Here is a 17,632-nt window from a genome sequence, read left to right on the forward strand (position 1 = left end):
GTTTCCATGCTTCTTGAAGGCTTCTCTTGCCTTTGGTGCCTTGTAGTACAAAGCCCGATGTCCATGTTCCCCACACTGGAAACAACCCAAATCTCGATTTTTAGGGAACCGACACCTGATCATAGGTCCGGGGCGTAACCGGAAGAGTACCCACTGAGGCCTTCTTTTTGGATGCCGCAGCCATCATCAATGTGTTCAGTTGCGCCGTTAGCTCTTGAATTTTGAAATTGAGACAGCTACCCTGGCTTGGGTTGTTGTAGTTCTACGTGCCGCTCGGGTCTCTTTCTTGTCCTCTTCCACACGCACTTCTGGATAAGCTGTTCAAACATGGGAGGATCCTCTTTCCTGTCTCTAATCTGTAGTCGTATCACGGTTAAATCGTCCAATAATGCACCCCGATCGACTTGTTCTAGTGTCTCTTTGTCGGCCTGATCAGCTTCAATTCTTCCCCTTAATACCACGCGAAATAGTAGCTTCTCTATTCTATGCAGGTACTCAGAGAACTTTTCCCCATCCAGTTGTAGAGAATTCCTAAACTTATAGTACAAATCATCAGCACTCTCTGTGGTCCCATAAGCACTTTCCAGTACATCTAGATAATTGGTTACTGTCACCTCTGAGGAACGCACATGGTAAGCCTTTATGGCATTTAATGCTGGGCCTCTCAGACTCTCTGTAATCATTTTTCGCTTCTCGCCATCAGAACACAGCCAGTCACGCACCATTTGGGTAGCAGTGTCCATCCAATTTTCAAAATCATCCCCCCCTAAAGGGATAGGCTTCACCCCAGAGAATGTCCTTAGTAGGGGCTAGTCTCACTGATGGGTTTCATGACTCTTGTCTAGTACTTGTCCCACCGCTTGTAATAGGGCCTCGGAGGAAGGAGCAGAAATTACGTTCAAGGGTACTATACTCATATAGCTATAATTTGTAGTGTTACAATTCTCATATGAATCAGTACGGTGACTCTTAATCTCAGAATCACTCCAAACACATATATACTTAAACAAACTATACCAACAGTGCGAACGCTGCGCAAACAAATAATAACTTATCTTTGGCCTCCCAATCATGGGGTACTGGCCTGTAGATCCTGATGTGCTAGCACACTCGTTGGAGCTCATAAAACTGTGTGTGTGTGTTGCAGGACTGGTGCTTCAAAAAGATCAAACTGTGATGGCAATATAACTGCAATTTATATCTTTTGTGGGTTAGCTCACCCACTCCAACCTGGTGTAATTTCTGCACAGCTGGGCCCCCTAATCTCTCTCTGTAGTAGCCTCTGTCTTCCTGCTTCAGTCTACACTGTCAGGTCCTGGTCTCTGCTGGGACCTGCTGCATACACTGGTCCAGTGGGGCAACTCTCTCGCTCTCTCTCTGCAGTTCTCTCTCTCTTAGGGGTCCTGCATGGAATCTCTGCAGGATGGGCCTGCACACCCTCACTCCCTCAGCTCCCTTCCAACTGTTATTCCACTGGCTAAGCACAGTCACATGGTCCAGTGGAATGTAATTCTTAAAGGGGCCATGTCCTGTGCTGATAGCAGACACAGGGGGTCACACACACACACGCGCGCGCAAGAAAAACTTTGTGAACCGCTTAGAATTTTCAGATATTTAAAACCTAAAATGTTATTAGATCTTAATCTAAGTCCTAATAATAGATAAAAATAGCCTGATCAAACATATTATACTTTTTCAACATTTATTTATCCCCAAATGATTAAACATTCAATAGCCATGTGTGAAAAAGTATGTGAACCTTTAGATTCAGTACCTGGTGGCACCCCCTTGAGCAGCAATGACTTCTACTAAGCGTTTCCTGAAACTGCTGGTCAGTTTCTCACATCGATTTTGAGGAATTTTGGCTCATTCTTCCTTACACAACTGCTTCAACTCGCTTCAGGTCCTGTCACAACATTTCAATGGGTCTTAGGTCCGGACGTTGATTAGGCCATTCTAAAATGCGGAATTTCTTCTTCTGCAGACATTTTTTTTAGATCTGCTTGTATGTTTAGGAGCATTGTCTTGCTGCATGATCCACTTTCAGTTCAGCTTCAACTCACGGACTGATGGCCTGACATTCTCCACTAGAATCTTCTGATACAATGCCGAATTCATGGTTGTGTCAATGATGGCAAGCCATCTAGGTCCTGAAGCAGCAAAGCAGCCCCAAACCATCACACTCCCACCCTCATGCTTGACGGTTGGGATGAGGTTTTTCTGTTCTAACATAGTTTTGTTTTTTGACAAACATAATATTTCTTATTGAGGCCAAAAAGTTCTACCTTTGACTCGTCTTTCCAGAGAGCACTGTTCCTGAATTCTTTTGTATCATCTATGTGCTCTTTGGCAAACTTCAGATGGACAGCAATGTTTCTTTTGTTCTTATTCAGTCTTTTTCTGATAGTGGAGTCGTGAACACTTACATTAGCCAAGGCGAGAGAGGCCTGCAGATCGCAGATCCTTGGATGTTACTCTGGGGTTCTTTGTGACTTCCTGGGTGATTTGCTGGTTTGTTCTTGGAGAGATTTTGGTAGGACGACCACTCCTGGATAGAGTGACTGTGGTCTTAAACATTCTCCATTTGTAGACTGTCTGACAGTGGATTGGTTGAGCCCCAAATCCTTAGAAATGGTTTAATAACCCTTTCCAGACTGATGAGCATCAATAACTGCCTGAGGTCCTCAGAGATTTCTTTTGATCGTGGCATGACATGTTTCCACACACCTGTTTGGTGAAGACCAAACTCACAAAGTTTCTGATCTTTATATAGGGTGGGGCCTACCAAACTCACACCTGAAGATCTACATAATTATTTAGTCACCTGATTCTAATTATCCCCTTTCATTTAGCTGATAAAATCAGCATTTCACTTTTCAAAAGCCCTGACTCTTGATTACTCAGTTGGCCAACCAAGCCATGTCTTCAAAGGGGCCACATCCTGTGGCTGAAGATAACAGAAGAAAGAACACGTTTTTAAGTGGAAAAGACGAAATACTCACCAATGAAGATTCTTCAAGCAACAGAGGATCAAGGGCTTCAGGTCAAGTTGAGAATCCCATGTTGCAGCCGTGGAGGGCCTTGGATTATTTTTTATGGTTGTGTTTTGTTTTTTGTTTATGCCATCGGCTTCAGATTCCTTTTTTTATGGCCATTGGTCCTTGGCTTGCTTTATAGATTTTTTTAATGGTTGGGTGTTGACCGCATTGGTCACAGGGGGTTTCAGCCCTGAAGATGAGGACGGCCTTCACCCAGCTCCAGTGTGGGGTAAGTAACACCAGTTTTTTAACAGATCACCAGTGTTTTCCAAAGTGGCTATCTAGGGCCCCATTGAGAGGGGGAAATGCATGTTTTAATTATTTGTAATGTACTTTTTTATTTAATAGGTCTTTTTTTTATGTCCAAAAGTCCTATTAGCCATATTTGGCGAATAGGGCTATTGTCAATTAGTCTAGAGGTGGTGAGGTTACTTTGTTGGGGGGGTGTGATGGTTATGGGGGTAGTTGCCCCAGGGAGGGTGGTTAACCCCCTGGGTAAAGGGGGTGTTGTTGTAGGGGTCTACCACTTGTTTGCCAGAAGGGGGTTAGGTAGTGTAGTTTAATGTTAATATTAACCCATTTTGTAGCCCTTAATGGTCAGTTAGTCATAGGAAACCAGGACTAGCTGACCTCTTGGACTACTAAGGAGTTAATATGTACTGTAACATGTAGTACTTCATATACTTTTATCACATATTTCATGCTGGTTTACAATATATTGTCTGCGTATATAATGGCCATTATATACACAGGAATGATAGGGTTAGCGCCAGCACGAAGCAATATTTATTCGCGTCACCGCAGTTTCGATAAATATCGGGACTTGATGTATGGCATCAACATGACTAAAACTGGGCTATCCAATAATTTTCATACCGGTCCCAATATTTTTATCGGTCGCGGTAAAATATGCGTTATTGCGGTGCAACGTTGATGTACTGCGCCATAAAAATAACACTTTTTATGTCATTCCGCAATTTTGACGACGATGTATCCAGGCCATTGTGGTTGCAAAAGCCTTTCTAATGCTTTTGATGAAGGACACGCAGAAATATTCCATAACATCGTGGACGTTTCATTTACTGTACAAGTATGAAAGTGTACGTAAAACATCTATCTTTTAATAGCCATTAACATAATAAAACATTAAAAAGGCATGTTTGATGCCATACATCACTGATAAAACAAATCTGCCCAGCTCCAGAAAAACAAGCAGTTCTTGCTGTATAAATAATAAGCCACCACGAGCCAAGATTTCCTTTGATTCATTATCTTTCTTATCTGAAAACTGTCAAAATGTTTGGTAAAATGTTTGTGAATTGGTGAGAGGTAGTCAATCGTGTGTCGCTGTGTACGTGGGTACCATATAAAAGAATGTTCAATATGTACGGAGACAGGTTTTAAACGCAAGAGAAGGGTCACATTAACAAACACAAAGACTTATGTGACTGAACATACAACACTCGTGGACAAACATACGTCTGAAAAGCAGTAGGCTCGTATAGCACTGCTTAATAATATTACTGTAGGGTAGTAAGTTGCTTGGTGGGTTTGTTACCTGAAGCAATCAAAATGATGAAAGATCAATAGGTAATGTGCCGTTTTGACAGTGAAAGGGGTGCAGGGTGGGTGGGGGTGGGGGTGGGGGTAAGGCTTACCTGAAGCTATTTGCTTGGTACAAATTGTACAATTCTATTATATTTTCAATCACTCAGAATATCTCAGAAAACTGCAGGAGATCCCGGCACCTTCGGAGGTAAGTAACTCTGGAAGCAGCGCGTCCTCTGAACTGAAACTAATGGGGTTCAGCTCCGGTGACCCCCTGCTTCAACAAATTAAAGACAAAACAAACAAACAAAAAAAGTCTTCTGTTTCTCCAGAATATAACTTATATATTTAATTAAAGAAATAGCTGTGGGTCTCAACACACACGTTCAGATGTGCAGGGTGCAGGTTCTTAGATTCCATCATTTTGTTAGATTTATGATTACATTCATGTATTACCCTGCTCTGCCATCTTCCGATGGTGGACATCAAAGTATATGCTACCTACAAGTGTACATTATTTATTGTTCGATTACACCGGATTAATCAATAAGCATGGTATGTAATTATATTTGACTATGTGCATTTACCTATATGTATTTTTCACACAGCCTATAAGAAGAAAGACATTGTATCCCAATCCACAACAAACAAACGTAGAAAGGAGCATTTGATAGTATTTCTCCTTACAGTACCTCTTTCTAGTCATACTCCTTCCCGCAAATGTTGTAATGCGGACAGTACCATTATTGATTCAGCGTTTGTCCTGAATGTGTGAATATTTCAAGCTTCTAAATGGATGTGCCCTGCTGTGCGGCTGAACCCAGCTAATAATTGCATTACTTTTATTAGGAGGGGCCACGGCTAACAAATCGTGCCTATCTCCCACGGTGTGTCCTCTCTCACCTTTTTAGACAGATTGCCCGCAATGAATACAAAAAAATCTCCACTCCGTACAAGTTGAAGCACTGAAGCTAAATGCCACTTACATTATATCCAGCAATATTATAGCAGCTATTAAGGTACATTATTTTATACAATCCTATAATATCCATACTGCTTCATTCAATTTGCGATAAAATTGTTGGGAAAGGGTGCTTAATGTAGGACAGTCAGTAAAAGTAATTTATCATCTGCTCGCTCCGCTGCTCACGTTATCAGCGAACTCATTTTCTGCATTCATCATGCAATCAGCCTATTATTTGCATATTAATCAGGCAGTGGACCATGAAGGGATTGCATCCCAGCCAAATGCTGCACTATCTCAGGAGGAACACTCCGTAATTATCATACATCAGTGTTATGATGTGGTAATTGATTATAACATCTTTTGTTGCCCCTCGAGAGTCCCACTACTAACGCAGCTTAAGGCGTTCACCATGGATTTCTCTTCCGTTTTACATTTTTAGTAATCAACACTGCCCTCCTCCTTTTTTTTCTCCCAGCTACCTTTGCCCAAAATATTATTTTTGGTTATGTTACAGGTTTTAAGGCAGCAGTTTTTGCTACATTGGACTGTAGATTATTATTTGTATTATTATTATTGGAACGGCCGCTAACAATAAGTCTGACTTTCTTGTGTAAGATGTCTGGTTTTTACGTGGTGGATTTAAAGGCCATCACAGCATGGCAAACACTGCTCGTCCTTATGGCTGGATTCCTATAAGCAGATACGGAGGACGCTCTGCTCAGCCATCCGAATGAGTCCCAGAACAGAAAAACGTCTGTGTTACATTTTAAGGCTTCAGGATGTTTAAGATTTGTGGATAGCTAAGCTTTTGCATTAGGAACCACACGGTTGGGGACTAAAAAAAACAATTGCTATTTAATTCTACTTATCCTTTAATTCTTCCAAGTTTCAATAACTTTAGAGCAGTGCATTTGCATAGCACGGCGACGCACGCAAGCTTGCATCTTGTTTTGCTTCCAATGGATGTACCAACGTCAACAATTAAGTGGTTAATAGTCTATCTGCGCCAGGCATTTGTTTACAGCCATGCTAGTTTTTTCTCCTCTGTGTATAGAGCATTACTTTGAATAGCTGGAGAAAACTGTGAGCAGAGCAGTTTTTAAACAAGTTATTACCTGCTTTTCATAGCATAGCATAATCTACAACTGAAATTGGGAGGCCTTGAGGGACATTTGATGAGGCTTATACGTGTAGCGCTGTTTCCCCCACCCTATGGGAGATGTGGCTGCTACCGGGTGTGTGACCCCTTGCACAGGACCCAATACAATAGACACACTAGTATATAAAACTAGGTTAGATCACTATCCCACATACAATATAGGTCTCGCACGGCCGTAACCCCATAGTGCCCTCCAACTGCAGTGTCCACACCCTGATGGGGTTCCCCCAAAGGGCACCCAATCTCCCTGGTGTCCACAAGAGCCAACCCACCCAATGTGTGCAACAGCACTGTCCACAGTAACTGAAAGTGTTATAGTTGGTGCACGTTGTGAGGTACCTGCCCAGGTGCTCCAGCACCCGGGTATGGCCGAAATGCAAAAGGGATCTGCTAATCTAGCGACGTTGTCGTCGATGAAGCCTCTGCTTGGGGTGGGTCCAGCTGGATGGTCCCACCTCGAAGAGAGTAGATTGCCAGTCCACCGCCGCGTCCTGGCTGTGTCCCTTACACTTGGCACTACAGGGGCAGTGTCCCTATTTAACGGGCCTGTCCCTGCAGCAGCCACAAACTTGCAGGGGAGTCGGGGCTTGGCTGGGGCTTATAGGGGATCTCTGGCCTAGTGCAGGGGTCACTGACAACCTGCACACACAACCTCCCCTCCCTGTGTCCCAGCTCCGATTGGCGTGACTCGCAGCGCGCCAAATGTATCAATTGTGTGGAAGAGGGTAATTGGCTGTACTGGGCCATGTGGTATTGCAGCCCCAGTGGCTGCTGGGAACTGTAGTTCCCCTGCAGAGTTGCTTGGCATTGGCTGCCGCTATGCGCCTGCGCGATCCTGGTAATGGCCTCCGTAACTTACTTCTGCGCATGCGCACTATCTCGTGCATGCGCGGACACGATGGTGGCTCCCTGCGAAGGTAGCTGCCGGCAACCCTGTCGCCCCTTCACAGGCCGCAGCGCCCCCGCACGCCCCTCCGGACGCAACCACACATATATATATATCTATATATAGATATATATAATCACCACAATTATTAAGGTTATGGTGGGTAAAAAAAGTGACAAAAACCCTCCACAGTAAAGCATAAAGCAACTGTAAATATTACTGTATATTCATTTGCATGTCTTAGACAGGTCTGCAACCCTGTCTTTCCCCATTATCGCCCAGCATACAGCGTTTAGATATATATATACATATAGATATTTTAAAGGGCAGTCAATTTCTTTTAGATTTCCTGTTGCATCACTCCACTATTTAATACCATTTTTTTATCTACTATATTAAAAAAAGGTAGAACCTGCATTAAAAGGGGAATATACATACAGTAGGTTCTGCACTGTCAGTGTCTACTACTCTCACACATAAAGGAGCTGAGTTACCATCACAAAATCCCTTCTGTAAGAAGTTGAAAGATACATGATCTTCTCACTTGCGGTCAGGTTCAGGATCTGAGACTAAGACGCTTCTGCTGACATTTCCTGTTGAGGCTACAATGCTGAATTTGCAGCGTGGGAAGTGGGAACTGGTAGGAAACACAAACAGGCCAGGCCTGTCGTCGCTTCCACACACAACGCCGTGGGTGGCCAACTCCAGTCCTCAAGGGTCATGAACAGGTCAGGTTTTAAGGATAGCCCTGCTTCAGCGCAGGTGGCACCATCAGTGGCACAGTCATAATGACCGAGTCTCCTGTGCTGAGGCAGGGGTATCTCCAAAACCTCGCCTGTTGGTGGCTCGAGGACTGGTTTAGGCCACCACTGCACTACGCCATTTCTTTTCATGCACAAAAGCCCTTTTAGTCTCAATCTCTCTCGAATATATCCAAACACTTTAACTAACGTCCAATTAGCTACTACTCTTGCATATAGTTACAATAATCATTAGAAGGCTAAGGCGCGCGTTGCTTGTACTTAAAAGCATGAAAAACCCCATTATTACCCTTTTCAAGATATTTTGGAACCCACAGGAATATTTAATCACTTCTCAAAGTAGAGGCTAATCCAGGGGAGCGCAAACTTTTAGTGCTGCGCCCCGTCTCCCCCCCCCCGACCTTCATCCGCGGCAGATGATGCTGCGGAGTCATGTGGCGTAACGCATCACGTGACCTGCGACGTCACGTCAAATGATGCCGCGTTGCCATGGCGACGCGTCACAGAGCGACTGAATCCCGGTAAGTAAACAGTTACAGAGGCCTCACGCGATCCCCCAGGACATACTTGAAAACGAGAGGTAACTCTCAATGTATTACTTCCTGGTAAAATATTATTATAAATATAAATCCCCCGGCATTTAATTTAAATGCCCTTGGGAAGGGGGGGGGGGGAGAAGAGTGCGAGACCTCTCCAACTGCCCGCGTCCCCCCAGCAAAATCTCCTGCCCCCCCTGGGGGTCGCGCTCCCCACTTTGCGCACCGCTGGGCTAATCTATAATGGAATATACATTTTAAAAATGGACATCCTATTTACAAAACTCTCATAATGAACATATTGATAGCAATAGAGTATCTTTCAAACTCAAAACTACTTGAAAACAATGAACTGAACATGCGAGCACTTTGTCTTTGCAAAATCATCAGGCGTTATTTGTTATGTCTTTAGTTTCATTTCAATTGAAAAATATATTTTGCCACTTTGATTCACTACTGAAAGAAAGAGAAGGGAAAAAAAGCACCTTTGTTCTGAAAAAGTACTTTGTTATGGACTCTGTTTAACTGGACAACAATGACAACCTTCATGGGGCGAGTTTCTCTGCAGACTGATTTTCCATACTTGCTCATCCTAAGGGATCATGAAGATTAATTACCTTGTGATGTCATTAACACAAAGGACTTTGTTTGTGTTGCACATTATTTTAAGCAGGTCCAAACATATTGTGGACATTTAAGTCACTAATGCACAAGCAATTATGCAAGGTATGTTCTGATTTGAGAAAAAAACATTCTTTAATTAGCCGTTGTCTTTTGTTCTAGAACACTTTCTTTCCGATTCCTATGGGCTTGTCTTCTGCTAAGCAGCATGAGGTTAGACATGATGGATGATAGCTCACAATATAGACGCACAAAGGAGAGAGACAGTATCCCTAGGGATCGCCCACAGCTGTAACTTCAAATGCAGTTTTCCACCTCCAGTTTAATAATTGAAGGGCACTAACCAAAATAAAATACTTCCTGTGCGTATCTCTATTGAGCTTGATATGCATAACTACTAGAGGTCCCAGATATAAAACTGTTCAAGTAACATTATGATTTGCAGTGATGGCATTGAAAGCAAGGTCATGGAGTAACAAATACCATATAGATGGCTATTCACTAAAGTGTGTTTAAAGCTACCAACTTAACATGCCCTTCACTGTCAGGACTACAGTATGAAAGGAGAGTTTGAGAGTATGCACATGTTGGCATCAGAGATCGTAAATGAGCTGTGGCAATGAGTGACATTGAGGTAGGGGTCACTTCACAATTACAAACTTCTTATTTGAGTTTTAACTCAACACAACAAAACCTTCCTCATTACATTAGTAATCAGAATCCTCACTAATTTGTGCAAGTTGTACAGTGTATAACAAAAAACAAGCAAAGATGCCCAACGCTACTTCCAATGTGACAAAAATACACAGTGCAATACCTATACATTCTCTTGAAAAAGGGTCATTTAGTTCAACCCTTTGGCCAAAGCGTCTTAAGCCTGCTAGCCAACTTCAAGGCATGACTATTAGCAGGTCCTAACACTACCCGAGTTAAAATTCTTATTTACCTGTATAATTACAGGAAGAATGATCAGCATTGGATCTGTCGTAACCCAGCAAAATGAAACTGAGCTGCCAACTTGGAAAGTGGGGATGGGCGAGCTTAAACCCTGGGGGGGAGGAGCCACTGCCCTCCCAAAAACAGCTGAGACCAGCTGCACATAGTTAATAAACACAGATACCCAACAAGCTCTTAGAAACCCTAAACATTACCACATAATATATATATAAAATAAAAAATGAATAGACGTTACTGTATATATTTATTATGTGGTAATGTTTGCGGTTTCTCAGAGCTTGTTAGGTATCTGTGAGTTGTACAGTGTACCTACTATGCAAGGATAATCTTCATATGATCAAAGTGAAAAGAACTATGATTGCAGCACTGGGGGTCATTGTTCTCATGATATACTGTATTGTGTCGTTACACACATATGCATTCTACCTGCTCTGGTCAGTCCCCTGTGGGCTACCTAGATAAGTCTAGTTTGGAAAAAAAGAAAAAAAAAACAACAACATTTTAAACAACCTACTGTACCAATGGAAACTAAAACATACAATCTCATGTACGCTGTAACCAGTCCCAGCACAGCAGCTTACTCCAGGCAATGACGTCATCCACAAGCGCGGTGCTACCGGCAGGACTAGACGGGCAGTGACGACACCAGGTCGGGTAAGGGCAGCAGGTGATAATATCCGTGAGTACACGAGAGGGGCATCCCACGACTGCTTCTCATCTTGTCTCTATCTATCCCCTGCTCATTAGCCCCACCACCCAGGTATTTAGTCTGTATCCCGTCCTTCTTATGACATTTATTCTTATATTACTTCAGTGTCAGCAAGGTTGCCATTTCACCATTGTGTTGGTCAGAGATTGCTTATATATACAACGCCCAGTCATGTGTGTAGTTGTGGAGCACCGGACATTGTGGGGTTCATTCTCCTTACTACATATATACAATCTCATGTAAAATGAAAATGTCAGTTTTGTGCCCTTTGGAAAAAAACATGCAGTAATTATTTCTCCCATCAGTCACATACTGTCCTTTGCTCTTACTCTGAGTGTCCAAAAAGTGTACTCTTTGATAAAGCGCAGTTGTTCGCGTGAAAAGCGCAATAGTTTTTTTCCCCCTTGCTGCTTTTAATGTGCCAATAAATAGTTTTTTCTACTAGAAGATAGCAGTCTAGTCCATTTTTTACCCACAAGCAGATGTACCACCTAACAACTTTTTCTCATATTAACCCGCTTTCGGCAGGAGCACGTCGACAGTTCATGAGGATCCACGCGACAATGAAGTAGGTAAAAACCTTTAATACAAAGTATCACTCAAATGTGTACCACCATGCTATTATGTTGCAGAGTTAATAGTTTTGTGCCTTAAAGCAGGGGTGAGCAAACTTTTTATGCCGAGCCCCCCTTTTCATCCATAAAATTTCTCGGGCCCCCCCTGCCTGATGTAATCAAAATCACATGAAAAAAAAAAAAAAAACCCCTTTATTAAACGGTATACAATATAAATCCAAATATGTTTAAATACTTACATAATTCAACAGCTCGCGCTTGCAAAATTAGGCTGCGTCCACGCTGCCGCTGAGAGCGGTGACATCACCAACTCTCCAAGCATGAGCACAGGGTGTCCTGCATAATTTTGCACGCGTGGATCGGGCCATTTGTGTGTGTGGCTGTGTGTGTGGCTGTGTGTGTGGCTGTGTGTGTGGCTGTGTGTGTGTGTGTATTGAGTGCTGCTGAGCGCACATCTGCTGCTGAGTGCACATTTGTTTGTCTCCCCAAGCGCCAAGCTTGGGAGAGCGTATGAGCGTATGTGCACAAAGGCAATCCTTTGGGGGGGCATTCATCCACCTCTTTGCTACCTCCCTTCCCTCTCCCCCCCCTTTTTTTTTCTTCCTTCCCCTCCATGCTTTTTGTCTTGCTATCCCCATTGTCATCCAAACTCCTACCTACAGTATTATTTATTTTTTCCCGTTTTCAATGTTGTGTTTTCACTTATTTTTTACATTATTTCTGTACATAGTATGATTGATATAGTGGCAGCCTACCCTCTCACTTGCAGAGGATCGCAGCGAAGCAGGTTGCCAGCAGAGGAGAGCAGGAACACAGCGCTATTGCAGGGCAGACACCGAAGGAGGGGCGTTTGACTTCACCGTGCTCGGGCGTGCTCCTCCCCGTACCTCCGAAGCCCCTGCACGTGCGCTCACACACCATCACGTTGCCGCCACCTGCACTATCCTGTTCAGCCACCCGCACACATCTTCGGCTGCCCGCCCATGCACATCTTCTTGGCCGCCCCTCGTGCACAGCGTCTGCCGGCCCGCGCACCCAGTTTTCGGCTCACGCCGCCTGCGCCCCCTAAATAATCTTGCGCCTCATTGCCCCCCCAGTTTGCGCACCACTGCATTACAACACACACTCTCTCAATCAATCCCCACACACACACACTCACCACATACACTCAATCAATCACCACACACACACCACATAAACTCAATCAATCACCACACACACACACACACACACTCAATCCCCCCCCCCCCCCCACACACACACACACTCAATCCACCCCCACACACACACACTCAATCCACACACACACACACACACACACACACACACACACACACACACACACACACACACACACACACACACACACACACACACACACACACACACACACACACACAATTCCCCCCCACACACACACACACTCAATCCCCACACACACAATCCCCCCCCACACACACAATCCCCCCAAACACACAATCCCCCCACACACACACACACTCAATTCCCCCCCACACACACACCCAATCCCCACACACACTCAATCCCCCCCCACACACACACACACAATCCCCCCCCCCCACACACACACTCAATCCCCCCCCACACACAACCCCCCCCCACACACACACACAAACTCAATCCCCACACACTCAAATCCCCACACACACACTCAATCCCCACACACACACACAATCCCCCCCCCACACACACTCAATCCTCACACACACACACACACACACACAATCCCCCCATACACACACACACACACACAATCCCCCAAACTCAATCCCCACACACACACACACACACACACACACACACACACACACACAAACTCAATCCCCACACACACACAATCCCCCCCCCACACACACAAACTCAATCCCCACACACACACAAACTCAATCCCCCCACACACACAAACTCAATCCCCCCCCACACACTCAATCCCCCCCCCCACACACACTCAATCCCCCCCCCCACACACACACACTCAATCCCCCCCCCACACACACACACACTCAATCCCCCCCCCCCCACACACACACACACACACACAAATACACACACACAAATACACACACACACACACAAATACACACACACACAAATACAAATACACACACACACACACTCACAAATACACACACACTTTCTCCTGGGGGGGCGACATGCTCCGATCCCCCAACCCCCCATGCTGCTGAAAACTGGTGCGGGAAGCAGACAGGAAGAGAAGGAGGGGCTGTCTGTGTGCAGAGAGAAGCCCCACCCCCTCTGCAAGACACAGACACATAGAAGCAGCAGCACGGAGCTTCTGGCCGCCCGTGCACAGCTCTGTCCGCCCCCAGGTTTCCCTGCAAGCATCCCGCGCCCCCCCTACATAATCTTGCGCCCCCCAAAGGGGGCGCGCCCCACAGTTTGCGCACCGCTGCCTTAAAGGATTGGGCTAGTTAACCTGCAGGCTAAGTGGGTGTTCTTGATGAATATATAAAGTGAACTCAATATGTTTATTGACATATTGGGACATCTCCTCTGAAATCTAATTATACTGTCTGGGATTTTTTCATAGGCTGAGACCTGTCTCTATATGTATGTTTATATGGACTTATCTTAGTGAAGCATCACTTGGGGGTTTTACTCCTAACTTCTCAGCAATGGTCCAATGTGTGTACCTGCCCCTTCAAAGGAACCAGTGTCTACTAAACTACTAAGATCTCAAACTTTTCTTCCCATACTGAAAGATTTGACATACTGTTAACTGCCTAGTGTGGCAAATTCATGGAGAATGCAATAGAAAAACACTACCGTATTCAGCTTCTTGGTTCTAGAACATTGTTTTTCAACAGCGAGCATCCCTAAAGGGTTCCCTACAATTTTCAGGTCATTTGGAAATTGTACCAAATACAGAAGAATTTACAATGCATCTGATCTCAGACGCGCTATTAGAGAGGGTTGGGGTTCCTTACAATGCATCTGATCTCAGACGCGCTATTAGAGAGGGTTGGGGTTCCTTACAATGCATCTGATCTCAGATGTACTATTAGAGAGGGTTTGGGTTCCTTACAATGCACCTGATCTCAGACACACTATTAGAGAGGGTTGAGGTTCCTTACAATGCATCTGATCTCAGATGTACTATTAGAGAGGGTTTGGGTTCCTCATAATGCATCTGATCTCAGACACACTATTAGAGCGTGTTGGGGTTCCTTACAATGCATCTGATCTCAGACGTGCTATTAGAGAGGGTTGAGGTTCCTTACAATGCATCTGATCTCAGACACACTATTAGAGAGGGTTGGGGTTCCGCAGAATATCACAATATAATTATAGGGTTCCTTAACCAAAAAAGGTTAAAAACCACTGCAGTAGATATAACTCTGGCGTTAGCCAAAATGATTTTGGGACTTGATTTTCACTGTAAAGTGACAGCAGGGAAAAAAATGTCACCGAGTTTAGATTATGCAAGAGTTTAAAAAAACGTACAGCAATTTTAAAACAATTCCCATATAGGGTAATATTTACCCTGTGCTATGTCATAGGACACCTTCTGGCCCAGCCAATTGAATGGCTTGTAAATAATTGAATGAGTTGCAAGGTGCCTTATGGCATCGTAATGCTTCGTAAATATGGAACATAGTCCATTGCAATGAAAATGACTGCCATCCTGGGAGATTATCCTTCACCGTACAAAACACATTCACTTTTTACCATCCATAAAAATGGGACTGAACTGTAGATGGACTCTTAGGTATTTTTTACTACACATCAAGTCAAAATATAAGTAGACTTCATGGTACGTAACCCATTGTTTTCATTATGGAGTAATCTTATTATTTACACTCCGAGAGAAAAATGTGTCTCTTGGCAGAAATCATAGTTACTGCTGTTAAGAGTCTCGTTACTGTAGTTTTATAATATATAACACCAGGTTATCTTCAAACAATACATATAATATAGTACCTGAACTTGGGCACCCTTCTTGTAAAGGATCCTGCTGAGGTGTTGCAGACGGCAGAGCTAAAATGAAAACAAGGGCAGATCAGCAAAAGATGTAGCAAAGACATCAGCACTATTAGCATCTCTGTACATCAGCCGTTTCCTTGCCACAGGGCACTGAAACACATGGTATGCAGTGCCCGCCAACAGCATAACTAACAAATACATTTTTCCACACAACAAAACGACTACAAGATTTCAACACCGCAGTGTCCCTTGTCATCTCTGTCTGGAAGAAACATCCAAGGTTATTTCCATAGTAACTGTGAACTTGCTGCCAAACGCCCCGAAAATAACAGGTATGCTAACCATTCAGCACACACTTACAAGATTCACAAGACAGAAGTTATCTGCATTTCCGGTACCTTGTCCTTGCTGCTGTCCTTGGGAATGCAGGACACTCTGGCCGAGTTCACCGTTTAACCAAAGCTGCATTCTAATAAATGGTTCCCGGCCTTTCTGAGTCAGTTTGCTCCACGGCTTCGGTCGTGACAACATGTCACTGACACTGCCCTGTGATAGGCCCAACACCTGCCACGGCAAAACAAAAAACGGCATGTAAGGAGTCATCCGAATACTACAGCGCTAAATCCAATAACATGGTTTACATTCCTTGCACAAAGGTCCCTCTGAGATGTAGAGCTCTACTTATCTGGTGCAATTTGGTATTTTAAATTGTTTACTGATTACGAGTATCAAATTTGTGTGATCAGGGCAACTAAAATAAACTATTTTTCCCGTTTGGTGCGGTGAATAAGCTATAATTTTCTACTATTATAAGCACGTTATATTATATACATATATAACACATAAAATCTCAGCAATCACAAAACCCAAACCCACTACACTATATATTTGTGTCTAAAGGAGTCGTCATTAATGACCCTTACTTAAGAGAAGGAAACCAGACAGTACATAACAATATAATTTGTCATATTCCATGCAGCATTGGGACTTTGTGTTATATATTATAGGAACATTAAAATAATTAGAATTATTGGGTGTTTTTATTTTATTCTCAACCTATAATAAATAATATTAATAACTATTTTCCAATGGGACTCACAGCGGTTCACAATTACAAAAAAAACATCGATATACATAGAATGTTAGAGGCACTGTGACTGCCCCGCAGAGCTTACACTCAGTGTTTTGGTGGTTTGGGGTGCGAGCACACAAAGACTTGCCCAAAGTCACAAGCAGCGGACACTGGAATTTGTACCAGGCCCAACTGCTTCAGTGCCTCTTTCTTTACTCACTGAGCCACTCCTTCAGCCCTTGATTTCTTTAAAACCATTTTTAGATTGATAAAGCTCTAGGAAGACAGAGATGTCAAAATGTATAGCTGTTAATTGGTTGGGTGATGACCCCAAATTGGCTTTTGAATACAAAGCAACTTTGGTACTGGTCCACCGAAGAGAAAGAAAATGACTCGGCACGGTTAGGCTTCGGCCAAGTTTCCCGCTGGCGTGCTGAGGCGCGCAGAGGCTCAGGGAAAGCGGGTGCTTTCCCTGGCCTGGCGGGTGCTTTCCCTGCGCGCCGTCAGGGGGCGGGCCAGTGACGTCTCGAAGCTGGTACGCACTCATTGCGCGCGCTTGCGGAAGCGTAGGCGAGCCCCTACTAAAGCCGCTCTAATTGCGACTGTAGGGGCTCAGTGCTGAGCGGAAGCGGGCCTCAGCGCGCCTCCGCCAGCAAGCAACAACCATGGACGAGGCCTTAGATGGCAGTCGCTTGTATAAACTTGTCAAGCTCAAAATATATCCCTGAAGTTACTGTGCATTGCACTATTCTAGAGAGCCCATATATGACTTCATTTTGAAGTCTAAGGCTTCCTCCCCGGTGGCCGTGCGCGCCGCACACAAGGTACAGCCCTCTA

The 17,632-nt window shown here is 44.2% G+C and overlaps 1 protein-coding gene across 4 annotated transcripts in view; it reads right to left on the reverse strand.

The window, feature by feature from the left end:
- CUX1 (cut like homeobox 1) overlaps positions 1 to 17,632 on the reverse strand; it is a 315,247-nt gene that overhangs the window by 81,026 nt on the left and 216,589 nt on the right. For 3 of the 4 annotated variants that reach the window (XM_075594332.1, XM_075594333.1, XM_075594334.1), the window contains 2 exons: positions 16,122 to 16,287; positions 15,721 to 15,777 (listed from right to left, as the gene is read on the reverse strand). The exons of the other annotated variant lie outside the window; for it this stretch is intronic. In XM_075594332.1, the coding sequence (XP_075450447.1) occupies positions 15,721 to 15,777; positions 16,122 to 16,287 (223 nt within the window). The remainder of the gene's footprint in view (positions 1 to 15,720; positions 15,778 to 16,121; positions 16,288 to 17,632) is intronic. 4 annotated transcript variants of the gene reach the window in all.

Source organism: Ascaphus truei, chromosome 3, assembly GCF_040206685.1.
Source record: "Ascaphus truei isolate aAscTru1 chromosome 3, aAscTru1.hap1, whole genome shotgun sequence".
Taxonomy (NCBI): domain Eukaryota; kingdom Metazoa; phylum Chordata; class Amphibia; order Anura; family Ascaphidae; genus Ascaphus; species Ascaphus truei.